The sequence below is a fragment of the Rhincodon typus genome, chromosome 4 (genome assembly GCF_021869965.1).
Source record: "Rhincodon typus isolate 14 chromosome 4, sRhiTyp1.1, whole genome shotgun sequence".
Classification (NCBI taxonomy): Eukaryota; Metazoa; Chordata; class Chondrichthyes; order Orectolobiformes; family Rhincodontidae; genus Rhincodon; species Rhincodon typus.
In genome coordinates, this window is record NC_063335.1 from 6,340,117 (window position 1) to 6,358,725 (window position 18,609).

The window sequence follows — 18,609 nt, forward strand, 5'->3', positions numbered from 1 at the left end:
ATTGAGGCAACTTTAGCCAAACTAGAATCAACTTGTCAATGCAGTGGGAGTGCTTCTACTGGGGATGATCATTGGCCCAGCAGGGCTATCTGGTATCAGTCAGCAGTATGTGTTCAATAGGAAATAAGAGCATTCTGATTCTTGATCACCTAAAGCTCTTTTCCCTCCCTTTCTAGAACATTGCTATGTGACTAGAAGCAATTATGAAAAGATTGGACCAGCTATCTAACTTTATTTCAACAAAGCAACAATAATTTTCAAGCCCCCTACTAATTATTCTCAGGGATCAGGTTATAGATAGAAAGCAGCATATCATTTGCTCAACTTAAGATAACTATGATGACTGATGTGTTGGCATGTTCATTTGGCTTAATACTAATTATTTGAATTAAGTACCTAACTTTAAAAAATCAAAGATGTGTGTAGAACCACAACTTTCAAGCACTGTTTTTCATGGGGAAGAGTTATGTGCTGAATTGGAAATACCTGTTCATATGGTGTAATCTGTTTTTGGCAGGACAAGTGTCATGCTGAATACCAAGCACAGCAGCAGGAGAAAGAACAGCAAACTGTGTTGGCGTTAGAAGAACAGGAATTACAAAGGCAGGCAGTTCAGACGCAGGCAACTAAGCAAATCCAGGAATTGCAAGCAGAATTGGAAACCTTCAAAACGGTAAGCCAAGCATCAGGGTTTAAGTGTAATTCTTAGAAAAATAATTGAACGTCACTCAATTTGTCAGTCCAGTCACATTATAAAGTGACATGTTCATAGTTTATTGCATTAGGAAGCTTTGAAGAAACACTTTCTCGTATCTCAAGCAAATTTGTAAAGTGGTAAGTCAGTACAGTGCAGAAATATATACATACGGAGTACACTAGTGAGAGGAACTCTCCTATTGACTGACACCTTCCTGTTCTCCTTCAGCTGATGCAATCAGTACTGTGCTGAACACAACTTTGAAAAGCACTGAGGTAGCAACTACACAGAGGTTATGCACGGTAAGAGACTTCAGTGTCCATTACCAAGAGTGCCTCAGGGCCATTACTGCTAGCCAAGTCCTGAAGGACGAGCTGCTAGTCTCATGCTGGGCAGATGATGAGAGTACCAACCTGAGGATAGACTGACTTTACCTCATCATTACCAATTTGTATAATCAGATCATGAGATAGAACATGTATTGTGCAAGAAGTCTGGTTGTAGCAGACTTGGAAAGGCAGTTTTCTAGATTGTCACTTATATAAGATCCTTGAAGCTTGGACCGAAATATAGGGAATAAGTGGAACTGAAGTTGACAAATCCTTCAAGTTCCCCTCCAACGTAATTGAATTCTTTGGCAGCTATATGTATCACCATCTTCATCATTCTTCCCAACTCCCCCCACCCCCAAGAAAGCAATATAATTAACAATTTGGAAAGGATTATTTGAAGATGCAAAGGATTTAATTTTATTATGCAGATTAGTGCAGGACATGTCAAGTAAGCAAATGTGCAGGAGGACATTGAACAAATAAAAGTTAATGAAGAACGTTAATTGAGTTACCAAATTCAGCAATCATAAACTGGGAAAATAGATCTATCCTAGATTTTCTTCTGTAGTTCATGATTATTTGTTTTGAAATCAGTCAAGCCACAGCCACGTGTGGCAGTAGTAAAACTCTTCCAACTTGTTGACCTCACATGCATAGAACAGTGACTGTACATTGCAAACTTGTTCCTTTATTTATTAATTTCTCCCTTGCAGCAAGAAGATTAGCCAATCTGATTCTGGACTTGTAACCTGTCCTTGAAATTACTGCAAAATGTCCATCTATGAGTTAGGAAGCCTCAAAAACAAAAGCTTCTCATTAATTGTCCATCAACATATTGTCCATCATCCTCCACATATTCATCCTTCTCTTTTAGACCTTCAGACCTAGAGAAGATCTGATAAGTATCTGGAAGAAATCAACTACAAAAAAAGCATTGGATCATGTTTATGGCCAAAAGCTAATAAATATGTAACTGAAATGTGACACTAAAAATATTTGTATATCTACACTGGAATCAAACAACAAGCATTAGACTAGCAGATGGACAGTCAGAAATCTTTCAAGTGTAGAGAGAGTTTGATGAGACTATGTACTGTTGCCAGAATTATTCAAGTTGAACATAGAACAAATATTCAGACCAAGATGTGCCCCCAAGGCTAAAATTTTGAGGCAAGTATGTAACAAACCTATGGTGCTGTGACGGCATAAGTACTACTTGCAGAATCAGAAGAGGCCTGACAAAATATCATAGATCAAGGAAAACCTACAAACTTTAAGTATGGATTAAGTATAAATACCAAAAATTTCAGGTAGGCATGGCTCATGTCCAGCTTCATATAGGACAGCAACCCCCACCCAATCAACTTTGCGTACAGGTCCTCTCTACAAACGATTGGGTATTCATCCAGCTACGAGAAAAGTGTTTTACTGTTTGCTTAAAATCACCACAAAGGTGAACCGAGCTGTCAGGCTTCACAATCGGTACAACCGGTACTGCCCATTCTGCACACTGCACTGGTTTGATGATTCCTTCGCTCTCCAACTTCCTGATTTCCGTCTCTACTTTTTCTGCAAGGCAAATGGCACCAGGCGAGCCTTGCAAAATCTCTGAATTGCATCCTGGTCAACATGTAAAGTGGTATTGGCCCCTTTGATAGTCTCAAGCCCTTCCTGAAATACTCATTGGTATTTCACTAGGACTTCACTGAGGCAGCCGTTTACCAATTGAAAAATGTTGAGCCAATCAAGGAGGACCTTTCTCAACCAATTCTGCTCCAATAGGCTTGGGCCTGAGACTTTTACTACTATCGGTGGTAGTAGCACCAATTGCTTCTGATAGAAGACCGGAACCAAAGTCTCAACCTTAATTTGCAATGGTTCCCTCGCGTATGTTCTCAGTCTGTCTGAGGTCTTGCGCAAGCTTAGTAGTTGGAGTCCTGAGTGAGTCTTGTTAAAGACAGATTCTACAACCACATGGGAACTGTGTGACCATTTAACCAAACACCAGTTTTAATTGGCTCTGATTTGGGTGTCACTAAGCAATTTAATTGTTCCAACCCACATGTAGGGGAACTTTCCAGGATGCTTACTGTACTGGGTACTGGCCTACGAGTTTTCCTACTCAAGTCAGGCTTTGTGGGACTCCTTTGCTGTCTCAAGTCTGCATACCGGCAACAACTATGATGGCTTGCCGGCCCAGATCTGAAGAACTGATTAGCCACTTGGCCAAGGCTCATCTTTATTGTTGGGCTCTGCTGTAGGTTAGGCCAGGGTCTCTCTGCTCAAAACATGCCCTGCGTGAGGCTCTATGATCGCCTACACTCAAGTGGTGTTCCCCAAGCTCAGTTGGACAGGCGAGGGTGTCCACTTCCATTGGGATGCCTTGTAGTTCCCATGCTCCAATTGCTGCATTTTCTAATGACGAGACCATTTGTAGTGCCTGTTTAAAGTCCATTTGGGCTTCAGCTGGTTGGCACTTCTGCATGGTTACGTAATTAATCCTACATACCAATTGGTGTCTCAGCATCTCATTGAGGGTTAACCCAAAATCATATGCCTCTGCCAGTCATCATAACCTTGTCAAAAATACTGATTTGGGCTCCTCTGGTTTTCTGACAGCGGAATAGAACTGATTGCGTCTCAGGATTAGAGGTTTGGCGTTGTAACATTCCTTAACCAACTCTGTCAATTCTTGGAAAGTCTCAGTGCCTCTGGGTTAAGCTCCTTAAAACCGAAAAGACAGTTGGAAGAATTACTCATCACTTTTTATCTGCCTCAATGTCATTTGCCCAGAAAAAATAATGCATTCTTTCCATATACTGGGCCTAGTCTTTGACAGCAGGGTCAAATGAGTCGAGCCTCCCAAAGAGAGGCATGATGCCAGAAATGCTTACCCCAACTCCAAGATGACAGTTGCAAGTGCATGTTCTTCAGACACGTCCTGTTTCCTCCCCTCACCACTGAAATAACTGCGTGAAGGCCAGTGTCCTGACACCAAGTCACCCTTTATTTACTGGTGCACAGTACACTGGCTTTGGCCAGCCAGCTCAGAGTCAGTCCTCAACTGAAGAGATTCTAATCTCCTGGTTGTATTGATCATCCAAGGTCATCCTGATTGGCCCAGGTTAACAACTCCAATCAAGAACCTCATAGTTATTGAGGTCCACCTGGTTCCAATCACTACATATCCTTAGCTGATTAATCTATAAGCCAGAGTTATTATGCAGCCTCTTTTTTTTGTTTTTGCTTATTTTGCAATTCAGCACACCTCCTCAGTTCTGTAGTCATCAGTATCAATTTATAGTTTTGCAAGACACTTTATTAGACTTAAATGCTGCAGTTGAAAGCATGTGTTGCTTTGTCATTTTCAGTCTTCCCATCTGCTTTAGTTGACTGTTGTGCTTGGTTTCACTATTTCTGTATGTTACTTCAAGTGACGGATGCACGTGATCAGGATTTAAATTGTCTACAACATTACATAACTTTCAGTTGTCTAACAGAGCTGTTCTTGGCCCCTTAACCTGCTGGTAAATAATCTTCATGAAAGAAAATAGATTGCTTCAAATATCATCGTCTGAAATCTGAGTGCTTCATGACAAGGAATAGGGGGGCTGATCATCATTCCCAAGTGCAATAAAAAAAGTCTTGCTAAATCATTAGAAGAGAACATGTTGAGGCAGTGAAGAAGTGGACACTGGTGATCGCCTCCATAGCTCCACCGAGATCTTCCAACGCCTGAATAGCCAAAGTGCTGCCTCGTGCAAGAACATTACCCTGTTTTCTAATTGTGAGCAAAACATTGATTCATGTTCAATTTACCTCAAAGGGAAACTTGAGTAATATATTGATGATGGTCTGTGCCTCACATGTTTAAAAGTGATCTACCCAATTTTTGTTTTGAATTGAATAACAGCTTATTCATCACTATGCCATATCTGATTTGCATTTAAAAGGCAGATAAAATGTATCAAAAGGCTTACTAAATAATATGGACCTTATTAGATCTCTAGTTCTGCCCCTTTTCAATTTTGCATACTTTGAAATTCTGGAAGACATGGAGGATGGTTTAGATGGGAACTGTCATCATCATGAAGATTTTTACCACAGCCTCATAACACCTCACCCATTAAGATGAGCCAATACATGATAAAGTAAACTAGTAGAATTATAGCAAAACATGACCAATAAAAGCAAACGTGTTTGTGTGCCAGTTTATATTCAACCAATAATCTAGATATGATAAAATCAGGTTTAAGTTTGGGATGGCCATGGAATTGAGTAACCACTTTAGTTGTGAACAAAATCAAAGTCTTATTGTAAACATGTACTTCTTAAGGGTAAGACCAATTAATTTTGCTGCAGCTTGTGCTAAATCAGTAGGCACAATTGACCCTTCTTAATATGTGATTTAAATTGTATGATTTGGATGTTCTTTCCTTGATTTTAAAAATGCAGCTAAGATTTTGATGCAAGAGCAATGGAGCATTTAACCATGGTTGAGTATATTCATCCACGTTTTGCTGCATTATCTGGTCATCAGCAGTTTTACCAGTTAAAATTAACTGCTACCTCTGGTGTCCTCACATGCACATTTGCTCTCACTGATACACTTTCTCAGCTTGCACTGGTGCTGTCTTAGCCAATGGAATTTGGACAGAAATTCCGGTTAAGATGTGAACATAGGCTAAAGGGATTAATACTGTGAGCTCAACTTGTTACAATTTATGTAAATGTCTTGAATGAGGGGATTGAAGTTCTGGTTGGTAAATTTGCTGATGACACAGAGGTAAGTTGTGACAAAGACGTAAGGCTTTCAAGGAACATTGCCAGATTATGTGAAAGGGGAATGATCTGACAAACTGCGTATAATATGGCAAAATGTGAAATTGTTCATTTTCACAGGAAGGTTTAAGAAGAAACATATTACGTAAATAGTGAGAAATTGCAGGTAGATCTGGGTGTCCCAATGCATAAATTGTAGAAGATTTGCACATGTAGTTCAGAAAGCTAATAAAATGCTATGTTTTCCTGCAAGGAGAATTGAACACCTAAGTACTAGGCGGTACAGTGGTTCAGTGGTTGACACTGCTGCCTCAGCGCCAGGGACTGGGGTTTGATTCCACTCTCGAGCAACTGTCTATGTCGAGTTAGCATGTTCTCCCTGTGTGTGCGTGGGTTTCCTCCCACAGTCCAGAGATGGATAGGTAAGGTGAATTGGCCAAGCTAAATTGCCCATAGTGTCCAGGGATTAGACTAGGTGGATTGGCCAGGGGAAATGCAGGGTTACAGGGGTTGGTTGGGGGCTGGGTGGGATACTCTCCAGAGGGTCAGTGTGGACTCACTGGGCTAAATGGCCTGTTTTCTGCGCTGTAGGGATTCTGTGATTAAGTAGGGAGGTTATGCTTCAGTTACACAGTACAGCGGTAAGACACATTTTGGATATTGTATGAAGTATTGGTCTCCTTATTTAAGAAAGGATGTAAATGCATTGGAAGCAGTTCACAGAAGGTTTCAGGTGTAAGCTGGAATGGATGTTTTATCTTGTAAGGAGACGTGAATGAACTAGACTTATGTCTGATGGAGCCTAAAAGATTATGTGGCAACTTGATTGAAATGCTTGAGATCCTGGTAAGGCTAGACAGGGTGGATGTAGAAAAGATGTTTCCTTTTAAAGGAGATTAGCTGTTTAAAGGTTTCTTTTAAAAGTAAGGGATTTCCCATTTAAGACTGATGAGGGAAAAAAATTTTCTGACAGTTGCATTTCTTTCGAACTCCTTTCCTGTAGCGTGGTGGAAGCAGAGTCTTTGAATACTTTAATTCAGAGGTGAATAGATTCTTAATGAGCAATATGAGAGGGGTTATTGGAGGTAGGTTAGAATGTAACTAATTAGATCAGCCATGATTTTGTTCAATGACAGATCAGGTTTGATGGGCAGAGTGGCCTAGTCCTAATTCATATGTTCACAGGACACACTTATGCCAGCACTTTGCAGACAACTTTACAATATTGCCCCATTTTAACACTTGTAAATGAATGCAACTCCAGATGCCAACAGAAATAAAAATTATTAAGGCACCGTTATGTCACAACTAAAACTGGAGCAATGCATTGTTGCTCCAGTCTCCCCAGTCCTTGAGTCACTCTGTAAAATAAAAGTGTTTTTCGCAGTTTCCAAGGTGGTTGATTAAAAACCTTATCTATGTTATGTTTTAAATAATAAGATATATCAACCAGGTTCCTTTAAATGCATATTTAGTGGGTCATTATTAAAGCAAAATTTGTTCAATGAAGATGCAATAACTGGTTTACATACACAGAAGTATGTGAGTATGAATATTTATCCTCTTCATGACCCAAAATACACCACTATATGTGTGTGCACACACAAACATGCACACATTCACTTTTCAGGAAAAAAGAGAATTCTCTATGCAGATGTTATGTTTAAAACATCTACTTCCTGACCATTCAAGTTTATCTTTTCAGCCAAAAGATGAAGCACAGAATGTTCCAAAATTTATCTGATGTTCTGACATGTGGTCATGTCACTGATCATGCATTGATAGACACAGCTGGCTCAGGAAATGCACAATTGAGAAATTCCTACACTCTTTCAGAAGTACAAATAGGTTTCATCCTTGACTCAACAAGAGAGCTCGTCTCAAAAAAACAACAGGATCATCTGGGCAGCCCTTTCTTAGGTTTCTTGTCCTTCAGTTAATTCCAGGTACTAAAGCACTCGACATTTAGTTACTTAAATAAGAACAACACGTCCACAGCAGAACAAGTGCTTATCATGAGTCATGTGATTATTAGAAGGCCTTATTTAAAAATAATCTCCAATATCCACAGTTATCGTTCAGTGGCATCCTTTAAATAAGCTACTCTAGGTATTTCCACAAAACTTGAAATAATTTTATTCCACAATCCTTCAAAACTAAAGTCCTCTAAGAAATATTAAACATGAAAATGTTTTGCAACAATAGGAACATTCAATATATAATTATTAAAACTCATGAATTTTAGATCAAAACATGAAACATTATATAGGCATGAAAGTGTGCTTCTTAAGGAAGACTTGGTGTTTTATATATACTCACCAGTAAATTACTACATTTGGGAGTCGAGCTTGTGGATCTTGACCAGGAGGCAATAGAAGCACCGGTTAGGATTCAGGTTATTTCCCCAGAAGTAGGGTGATAGGTTGAGCTCAGGCTGTTCAGTGGCAGAGGCATCCCTGCCAGATTCGTGACTGGGGCTAGAGGTACATTGACATTGGCCACGAGCCAGAGCCCATTACCCAGTGAGAGAAATGAGACCAAGACACAAGCGGAGCATGGGCAGGGCCAAATGATGCTTGGGTCTCACTGTTTCTGCAGGACTCAGACTTGGTGGAGGTGAACTTGCAACTGCCATTCATTGTTTCACCAGGGTCTAAAGAAAGTTAGGGTTGGATGTCATAGTTTGGGAACTGCTGACCTGAGCCTTGTTTCTGAGTTTTTAAGCAGTGTAATAAATTATGATCAATGTTGAAGAATTTTTCTTATCCCCAAAAGTTAATTTTACGTATGTGAGTAATGTTCCAGATTTTAAAAAAACTAAAGTAACTTGCATAGTTTGTTTGCTTTTCAGTGCCTCCTTTTATCCAATTTGTGTTCCATTCTTTATTTGGCTTAACTATTTAAATTTCTTCTTTGCTCATTTTGAGGTTTCTGCAATTTCAGTGGCTGACCAGTTTCTCTGCTACTCACTTTTCGCATAGTGACCAGAGATCCTCTATAAGAGGACACCAGCTTGAACCCCAGGCATTAGGAAAGTAGAATTTCTGCTGCAAACCCACTCTCAAAACCCTGGGTACCTAGACACAAGATGATTGGAGAAAACTGTTCCTTCACTTCTCCCAACAAATCCAGGCCATTATTGTTCTCTGGCACGTTTAGCCCTGTTTTTTATATCATAAGTTGTGAAGGGATGAAGTGTGTAAAATGTGTTTGAAGTTTAATTCAGGTAGCATTTCTGAGTATATTGAAGTTGTTGATTCAGAACAACTTTGAAAACTAATTTTATTTAGCTTTCTTTCACGTTGACAAATGCTGTTTCTGGGTCGATTAGTTAATACACACCCCCACACACACGTTATCTGAAATTCAAGGTATTGTATGTGGCTGCCATTACTAAAATGTAATTATCCTTTTTTACAGAGAGTTTTGGAATTGGAAAGTTTGCTCTTAAAGAAATCACAAGATGGCGAAGCTCATTCGGAAGAGTTGGAAACGGAGAAGGCCAAGCATGAAGTGGAAATTGCAGCCTTAATTAAGATCCACCAGGAGGCACTGGAAAACTTGCGTCAAGAGGAAGAGCGGTCATACACTGAAAAAATACAGATAATTGGCCATCAGCATAAGGCTCAAGTGAAACAGCTTGAGGAAAAATCTAAACATCTAGAAGTGCAGTTGAAAGAGAAGGAAACTCAATTCTGTGCACACATTGAGGAAATGAACCAAAAAACACTGGAAAAACTTGATGTGAAACAAATTGAATTGGAAGCACTATCAGCTGAGATGACTGAAATGCTCAGAATACGGAATGAGTTGGAAAATAAGTTAACTGCAATTGAAGCAGACCATGAGAAGGAGCTAGCACATAAGAAACTACATTATGAAGAAAAGATTGAGGCTGCTAGAAAAGGCATTGAACAATCCTTTAGTGGAGTTGAGAAAACGTTGACAGATGAGGTAAACAACCTCCGTCATCTTCTTGAGGGCAAGGACAAAATTCTAGGAGACCTTCAAGTAGAAAAGGAGAGCCTGGTAAATGAACTTGAAAAGGTTAAAAAAGAAACTGCTGAAATTTCTGCAGAACTTGAATGTGTGAACCAAGCCCGTCAGAAAGAGCAAGAAAATGTTGAGGAAAAGATTAATTGGAAATTAGATGATCAACGTAAACTGTATGAAATGCAATTAACAGAATTGCAGAACTTGCTGAGGAACTTAGAGACGGAGAAAGAAAAGAAGCAATTGTCAGATCAGACCAGACTCAATGAACTTACTGCTAGTTTAGATAATTATAAATCCCAGACCCAGGAATTGAGAGTTCTGGAAGAGAAAAACAGTGAGATGCTAAATAAGGTAACTTCCCTGACAGAACAATATGAAACTCAAATAGCTCAGCTGAAATCAGACCTTGAACAGTTACAGAAAAGTTCAGAAGAAAAGCAAAAGGCACTTAATGATGCACAAAATCTTCAGAAACAGCAGGCAGAAGCCTTCACTCAAAAACAAACAGAAGAACAAAAATTAAGTGCACAACAAATTGATTCACTTCATGAGGAATATGGAAAGAAGATAAAAGCACTTGAAACAAAGCTGGAAGAAGTTAAACAAAAGGAAACTGAAATGCAGGATAAATTGAAGATGGAACTGTCTGAACAAGAGATTAAATTAAAGACACAGCTGGAAAAGCAACAGAAGGAATTTGTTCAAAAGGAACAAATGTTCAACGAAAAGCTGGTGGAAATGGCACAAGCAAGTTCTACAGGAATGAATGAAGCAGTGACCCAGTTGGAATCAAATCACAAGCAGCAACTGGAAACTCTTAAAGAGGTTCACAAGCAAGAGTTTGAAGAACTTCAACAAAGCTGGGAGAAAAGGATGAATCGGCAGATTGAAGAATTGCAAGAAAAGCATGAGACTGCGTTTCAAGAAAAGCAACAAGAGTTGAGAGAATTAAAACAGAACCTTGAAGCCTCCAATAATGAAAGGGCTGAGATAGCCAATAAAATAACTGAACTTACAAAGGAGGTTGCTTTAGGAGCAGATAAAATACAGCGACTTCAAGAGGAATTAAAGGAAGCATTGGTTCAGGTTGACACTTTGACAGAAAGTGAAACAGCCCTTAAAGCTAAATTGCAGGCTTTTGAAGAGGATAACAATCAAAAGCTCTTGGAAAGAACAGAATTAGAAAACTGTCTAAAAGAACTGAAGAAAGTAGATGAACAGAATCAGGCTAAGATTCAGGAGCTTAGCGATTTGTTGAAGAAAACTGAGGATAACCTGCGTGCATTGGAAAATACTCGTTGCAAAGAGACTGAGGAATATGATAAACAACTTCAAGAAAAATCTGTTGAACTTCAGAACGAAAGCAAAATCAGGAGCCAAGTGGAGCAATTAATTAATTATTTTCATGAAGCAAATATGAAAGTCGAGCTGCATATCAATGACTTTAATCAGAAGTGCATTGAAAAAATGAACATCCTTCATGAGCGTGTTAAAATTTACCAAAGTCAAATTGAAAAGGTACAAAAGGCACTACTGAAAAGAATCAGTAGGGTTGGTGAACTTGAAATTAAACTAGACGAGGTAGTAAATCAAAATATCTTATTGAATGATTCAGTGCAGCAGACAGCACAACAATTGCAAAACGAGCAACAAAACTTTAAGGCATTGCAGTCTGAACTCCAAACCATTACTGCACAGCATAACACACTCCAGCAAGAAAACAAACAAAATTGTCAAGTATTGAATGAGAAGGAAGCTTGCATTGAACAGTATAAGAAAGAATTGTCCGAAAGTACATTAGCTTGCAAATCCACCATAGAACAGCTAAAGGAAAAAGAAATGCTGATCTCGAGCTTGAAGGAACAAATGTGTGATCTGAAGTTGCAGCTTGAGCAGAGCGTTTGCCTTTCAGATAAGGAAGAAGCTATTTCCTTGCTTGACAAACAATACAAAGTGGAACAACAAAAGCTGCTGGACCAAATAGATCAACTATCTGCAAGTGTTGAAACTGTTTCTCACGAGAAAATTTTAGCCCTTGAACAGGCAAACCAGCACAAAATCAAGTTAACAGAATGGAAGAAAAAAATGGAATCAAAATTAGTGCAGCATAACAACAAAGTGAAAGAGCTTGAGTCAAAATATGAGACATCTGTTAAACAGAATAAGGAGAAGGATGACCAAGTATCAACATTGACAGCAGAGGTGGAAAAACTGACCACCAACTTACAAAGTGTTACAATTGAAGTTGAATACATGGCAAAGGAAAAGGAGAAAATTATAAATGATTTGAATGCTCAACTGGAAACAACCAAATCTAGAATAGCAGAACTAGACCAAGATATTGCAGCAAAGTCTGAGGAATGTAAAGTTGTCGAAGAACTCAACAAGCAATTGTGTCAGAAAGAAACTGAATTGCAGGAGATGGGACTGATGCTTGAGCAGGCTCGAGTTGGAGCTTGTGACCAGGACAGCAGATACAAGATTGCTGAAGAAAAGATCCAGTCCTTTCAGAAAGAGATAGAATCACTGCGGGTTGAATTTTCACAGAAACAGAATGAATGGGAACAAACTAAATTTGAACTTATAAATAGTAAAGAGAAAGAACTGATAGATTTAGAAACTCGAATGAAAACTGAGAGCACCAATAAAATAGCTGAATTTAAGAAAAAAGCAGAACAAAAAATTGCAAAAATAAGGAAACAATTAACTAATCAATTAGAAGAAAAAGAAAAATGTGCGAATGAACAAATAAGAGACTTGAAACACAAAACACAGGAGCAAGAAGCAGTCATTGGAGCCTTAAGTGAGAAACTGAGAGGTCTAGAAACTACAATTGGGTCAGAAAATGAAGAGAAACAGAAATGGGTTGAGAAAGTGAGGAAAGAAATGGAACTTGAGAAGGAGAGCTCTCTGAAGGTGTTGAAAGAAAGCTATGAAAAAAAACTTATGGTTTTACAGATGGATGTGTCAGCGAGAGATGAAATGTTGCAAAAATACAGAGAGAATCAGATAGAAACAAATGCTGAACAGGAAATCAGTAAGTCTTATACAGGTTTTCAAATGCATCTAGAAAAAGTTGAAGATGGGAAACAAATCCAGAAGGGAGACAGAGATGAGTTTAAGCAGCAGAAGCATTTACATCCATTACTGGTGGAAGAAAAGAAAGAGGAAATTAACACAGTAGAAAAGTATAAGCAACAGTTGAGCATAAAAGATGAACAAATAAATGAGATGGAAAAAATAATTGCAGAGTTACAAAATAATATCCAGGGTAAAGAAATTACCGAGAAACAAACACTAGTGGAACTATCAAGTGCCTTTGCTTTAAGAAAGAAAGATGTTGATGAGGAGGAAAAATCAGAGAGCAGTTCTGGGATTGAAGGCTACAAAAAACAGATACAGGTGCTCCAGGAGCAGTTGGAAGAAAAAGTCACTCTACTTAAGATCTTTGAAGAAAGTTCTGAAGAGAAGACAAAATCTGACACAGAACTACAAAAGTTGCTAGATGGCATGCGGGAGCAGCAAAAAGAATTGGGACACAAGCTGGAAGAGGCAGAAAATGAGAAACAAAAAGCACGCAAAGAACATGCTAAACTGCAAAAAGACCTTCGTGCATTACGCAAAGAACATGAGGCTGAAATAGAAATCATTCGCAAGGAAATAAGTGAAGAAGCTGAAAATAAAACCAAGTAAGTGTGTATATGTCTCAAGTGAATTTTTTTGTAAACTTTTTTGTCTTGACATTGCTTGGTCAAATAATAAGTTTTGTCTTATTAGGTTGGGGTGGGGAAGCCTTAATGTTATCAAGTTACAAAAATGCAGAAATCGCTACAAAAAGGCACAGTCAACAATATTGTAACCCATGTCCTGTTGCAGATGCTATTTTTTTAACAATAGTTCTGCATGTCTACATCACATTGCACATCATATCATAGGAATTTAGCTAAAAATAAGATTTACTGTTGTATCCTGCCTTCCATGACCTAAGGGCATCTCAAAGAGTTGATTAAGTGCTTTTGAAATAGCTATTGCCTTGATGATAAAGACATGGTAGCGCGCAGTGAAGTCTTGCAAAAACAGTAATGTCATAATGATGAGAATTCTTTGAAGGTAGTTTGAGAGATGAATACTGGCTAGGATACAGGGAAGTCAGACATATTAAGTCTCATCTGATTGATGTCTTACAATACAACACTCTTGGCTCAAAATAACCTGGATTGATGTAAGCAATGAGCTAATTGTAACACTTAAAATCCATTTTATAGAAGTGTTTAAAATTAATAATTGGAGTAGGATTGCAACAAATAGTCTATCTCCACTGATTGAAGAGTGGATTGCGATGAAGAAGGATGATTTGTTTAGGTTGGAAAGCAGGAAAATCATTGTTATTTACACACAGGATTGTGAGGATTGAGGCTGGAAAACACGCAAACATGCTTCTAAAGTAGTTGACAGAATCCGATACTGTAAACGTGCAAAAACATAACTGTTCAAGGTTTAGGAAGTAAAGGAATAAAATGATTCCATGAGTTTAAGGGGACTGCTCATGCTAAGGATAAACATTGTGGCCAATTTGTGTTGACATTTTTGTTATTCTATCCAAAACAAATGAAGATTGTCATGATGACGGGCAGAGCCAAATGTAACTTAGAATTTTAACTGTGTTTGCTACCAAGAGGCTGTTGGAGAAGTAGAGGCATAATTCTGAACTGAAGGTTTCAGTCTTGTGCATGACCTTACAGGATAGCAGACAAAGGGATCCTCACCACGGCTTGAATGATGTTTCACAGTCCATTGAAGATTAAATATGCTACCCATGTATTCTGTGTATTTCAGGAAGCTGAAAATGCTTCAGCTATGTTCATGCTAATTCTAATGTTTGCGATATTTAAAGAGTAGTACTTAAATAGAAGCAGAAACATTTAATGAGAAATCAGCTGTGCAAGGCCTCTGTTACTGTATGAGCTGTTTCTAAAAGAATGTTTCTTATATTACAGCAGTGACTTAATGTAAAAATGCTTCACTGGCTGCAAAGTGCTATGGGATGTCCCCAAGAAATGAATGAGGCATTACAAATGCAGCTCTGTTTTCTTTTGATTAAGGTTACTGAATTGCCTACGAGGTAAAGGCTACGCTGCAGATGCAACCAACTGAATTCATTTTTAAAATATATTATCCTGGCTATTTTTGAATCAAGTCTGAGCTTATTCTTGAGTTAATTTTTTTTATGCCTCAAACAGTTTATTTACTACAAACCTTCTATTTTCACAACCTCTTGGAATAGCTATGCAACCTTTGACTTACTGTATCAAGTTTAATATTTGATTTTGCATAGTTTATTTGAATAATCTTTCTTTTATTTCCTATAATCTGATTTTTGGCTGGAAATATTAAGAAACAGGTAGTAAGTACGTTTTGTACAGAGAACGACTATCACTTCGCATAAAACAGCTAAATTCTTATAAAAATGGACAACTACTCAATGCTCCAACAGCCAAAATATTCATAACAAAAAATACATTAATTTCAATACTCAGGAAGTCAATGGGTGAGAAATATTTTAAATTGCTTGGCTGGTGTGTTTACAGATCACTATTTTGTCCACTGACTTAAAATAGAGGATACCACTTCAATGGGATAGAGATAAGAAAAACAGAAGAATTCTGGGAATATTTTGTGTGACTATTATGTCCTTCTGCTTAACAAAAGCCAAAAAAAAAGCATGTCAGGCTCATAGTAGTTAATATGCATGACTGAGATAAGTTGCTGACACTTTTGCTGAGTGGGTGAATCTATTTAAATCTATTTTTTTTTAATAAAGAGGATTAGCATATTGACTTGCCTTATTGAAGGTGTATCACAGTATTAAAATGCTGTATTGCTGTTCACCTGTAACCTACAGATTCTATCTGCAAAGTTTTGTGATTAAACAAAGTAACATCTGAATGACCCAAGGACGTGTTAACTAAGAGCAATTAGCTTTCTGGTTTAAAGGAACTGGCTAACTTAAATGAAATCAGCAGTCATAACAGATGAAATGCAAACGAATGTGAAGTGATACATTTCGAGAGGAGGAACATGAAATAAAGGATGCAGTTGGAAACAAGTGTAGGTGCAGTGAGACTTGCATGCACAAGCCATTGAAAACAGTTGGGCAGGTTGAGAGCACTGTCGTTAAAGTGTACAAGATGTTAGATTTGTAAATAAGGGCATCAAGCTCAAACAAATGTGGTTATGGTGAATTTTGATAGAAATGACTTACTCATCACAAAAACTCTCATTAGACTTTACTCGCAGTCCTGTAACCAATTTTGAAACCAACTTTGAAACCATTTTGCCATCAAATTCTTGTAACAATCCATATCAAATGTAGTGGTCTAATTGATTTCCCTTATTACCTTTTCAAATGATTGAATCATGTTAATCAGACGTGACATTCCCATCATACGTGTGGGCTATGATTTGTTTGTGGCTTTCTAAATTGTTACCTCTTGTCCTTTAAATATATGTAGCAACTTTTCATAGCTCAGGGGTTAGTTTTAATAACTCGGTTTATCGCTCTTTTCCTGATTTAAACAATGGTAGAACATAGTTGGGTCCAACACGCTGGCATCCTGCTGGTCTCCAAAGAAAATTGGAAAATGATTGTCTGACGCTCCACAATTCCTTCTGCTGTTTTTAATTTTTAAAAAAATTTATTTAACCAATTTTTCTCATCAAGCTGTTGAGAGATGTTCTTACACAAGTTGTTACCAAGGTTGCTTGGGACGGTACCACTGCACCACAAGAGGGCCCTCTTGCTGCTTTTAACAATCTATGGTACATTTCATGCAGGTGAGAATTTGGCCATTTTCAAAAATGCCCTAATCAGAATAGAGTTCAAAGCCTTTTAACCAGACACGATGAGAGAGAGAGACAACAAGGTGCAGGGCTGGATGAACACAGCAGGCCAAGCAGCATCATAGGAGCAGGGAGACTTGCAACAATGAGAGAGAGAGATTGGATAAGTGTTTAAGGTGATGACCAGGGTGCCAGTCAAGTCGAGTGCTATGTCCTTGATGATGTTGAGTTTTTTTAAGTATTGTCGAATTGAAATCATTCAGAGAAATATGTTGTATTGAGTTACACTTTTGAATTGTGTTTTGCAGATGATGGACAGATTTTGGGAAGTCAGGCCATTAGTTACTTTCCAGGCTTTGACCTTACTCTTCTAGCTGTGGTATTTGTATAACTTATCCTGTTCGGTTTCTGGTCAATGTAATACGCAGAATGTAACGGCGGAGGGCACAGTTCAGTGACGTTAGTGTCATTGAATGTCATGGGGCTGTAGTTAGATTTCTCTTGTTAAAAATGGTTATTGCCTGGCAATGAGAATGTTCCTTGCCATTTATCAGCTCAAATGTGAATGTTTTACTATAGGCAAACAAATACCTGCTTCAGTACCCGAGGAATAATGAATGACGCTGACCACTCTACTGTCGCAATGTTTGTACCTCCTAGCCAGTTCAAGTCCCACCTGCTCTAGAGGTGTGTAATGCCATTGCTGAACTGGTTGGATCGAAATATCTTAAAGCGGTTAGTGCTCTTGAGGCATTGTGGTAGTGTCTTTAGGTTCCTAGGTTTCTGTTCATGTCCCACCTGTTCTAGAGCTGTCATTACTTGTCTGAACAGGTTGATTTAAAATATAAGGTATGATTCCATATAACAATACATTTGTTTTCTCTTTCTGTAGTATTGTAGTTATCACATTCTCTTCACACATGAAAAGTCTCTTGTTTGAAACCAGATAGAGAAATCTGCATGAATTGCTTTTATTTGTGATGAACTGGTTCCTGATTTTAGAGGTCTTGTGGAGCAGTGTTAATGTCTCTGCCTTTGACCCAGGAGGCCCAGGTTCAAGTCTCCACTGCTCCAGAGGTGTCTTAACATCTCTAAACATGTCAATTAGAAACTATCTTCAATGAAGCTGTTGTTACAAACAAAACTGAACCTTACAGATGTAGTGTACAAAGTCCAAGATGATTTCATGTCGAAAATTTCGATGAGCTTGATGCATTTGCACCAACTCACAGAGGAAGTTGCTGCAGCTACATTATTAGTGATCTGCAGGGTGTCTACAGAGCCATTGGCCAACCCTTTTTTTAAGCTATGAAAAGGGAGAACAGTGGGATGACCAACTGTGGTTTGAAGACAGGGAATTCCAGGCAATCTTTATTCTGGAATGCAGACATTCAAGTAGTTCCCCATTAGAGAGAATCAAATAGGTGGACAACCAACTCATAGCTCCTTTAAAGCTACATCAGATGCAACGTTAATTCAATTGCAATTAGCCAAATCCAAGCAAGTAAAACAGGAAAGCTGTTGTAGGGAAGCACAAGAGAAAAGGGCTTTTTTGTTGGTTTACAGAGTATTTGTAAGGCTGAAGATTGTGCCCTGATGAAAGTAGAAATAGTCATAGAGATGTACAGTGCGGAAACAGATCCTTCAGTCCAACTCGTCCATGCCAATCAGATATCCTAAATTAATCTAGTCCCATTTGCCAGCATTGGGCCCATATCCCTCTAAACCTTTCCTATTCATATACCCATCCAGCTGCCTTTTAAATGTTGTAATTGTACCATCCTGTGCTGCCTCCTCTGGTAGTTCATTCCATACATGCACCACCCTCTGCATGAAAAGGTTGCCCCTTAGGTCCCCTTTAAATCTTTGCCCCTTCACCATAAACCTATATCCTCTAGCCTGGGGAAAAGACCTTGACTATTCACCTTATCCATGCCCCTCATGATTTTATAAACCCCCTTA

At 38.5% G+C, this 18,609-nt stretch overlaps 1 protein-coding gene across 2 annotated transcripts in view; it reads left to right on the forward strand.

The window, feature by feature from the left end:
* The window catches only part of golga4 (golgin A4), a 128,498-nt gene that overhangs the window by 66,786 nt on the left and 43,103 nt on the right, over positions 1-18,609 (forward strand). For both annotated transcript variants that reach the window (XM_048595648.1, XM_048595649.1), the window contains exons 13-14: positions 518-673; positions 9,232-13,496. In XM_048595648.1, the coding sequence (XP_048451605.1) occupies positions 518-673; positions 9,232-13,496 (4,421 nt within the window). The remainder of the gene's footprint in view (positions 1-517; positions 674-9,231; positions 13,497-18,609) is intronic.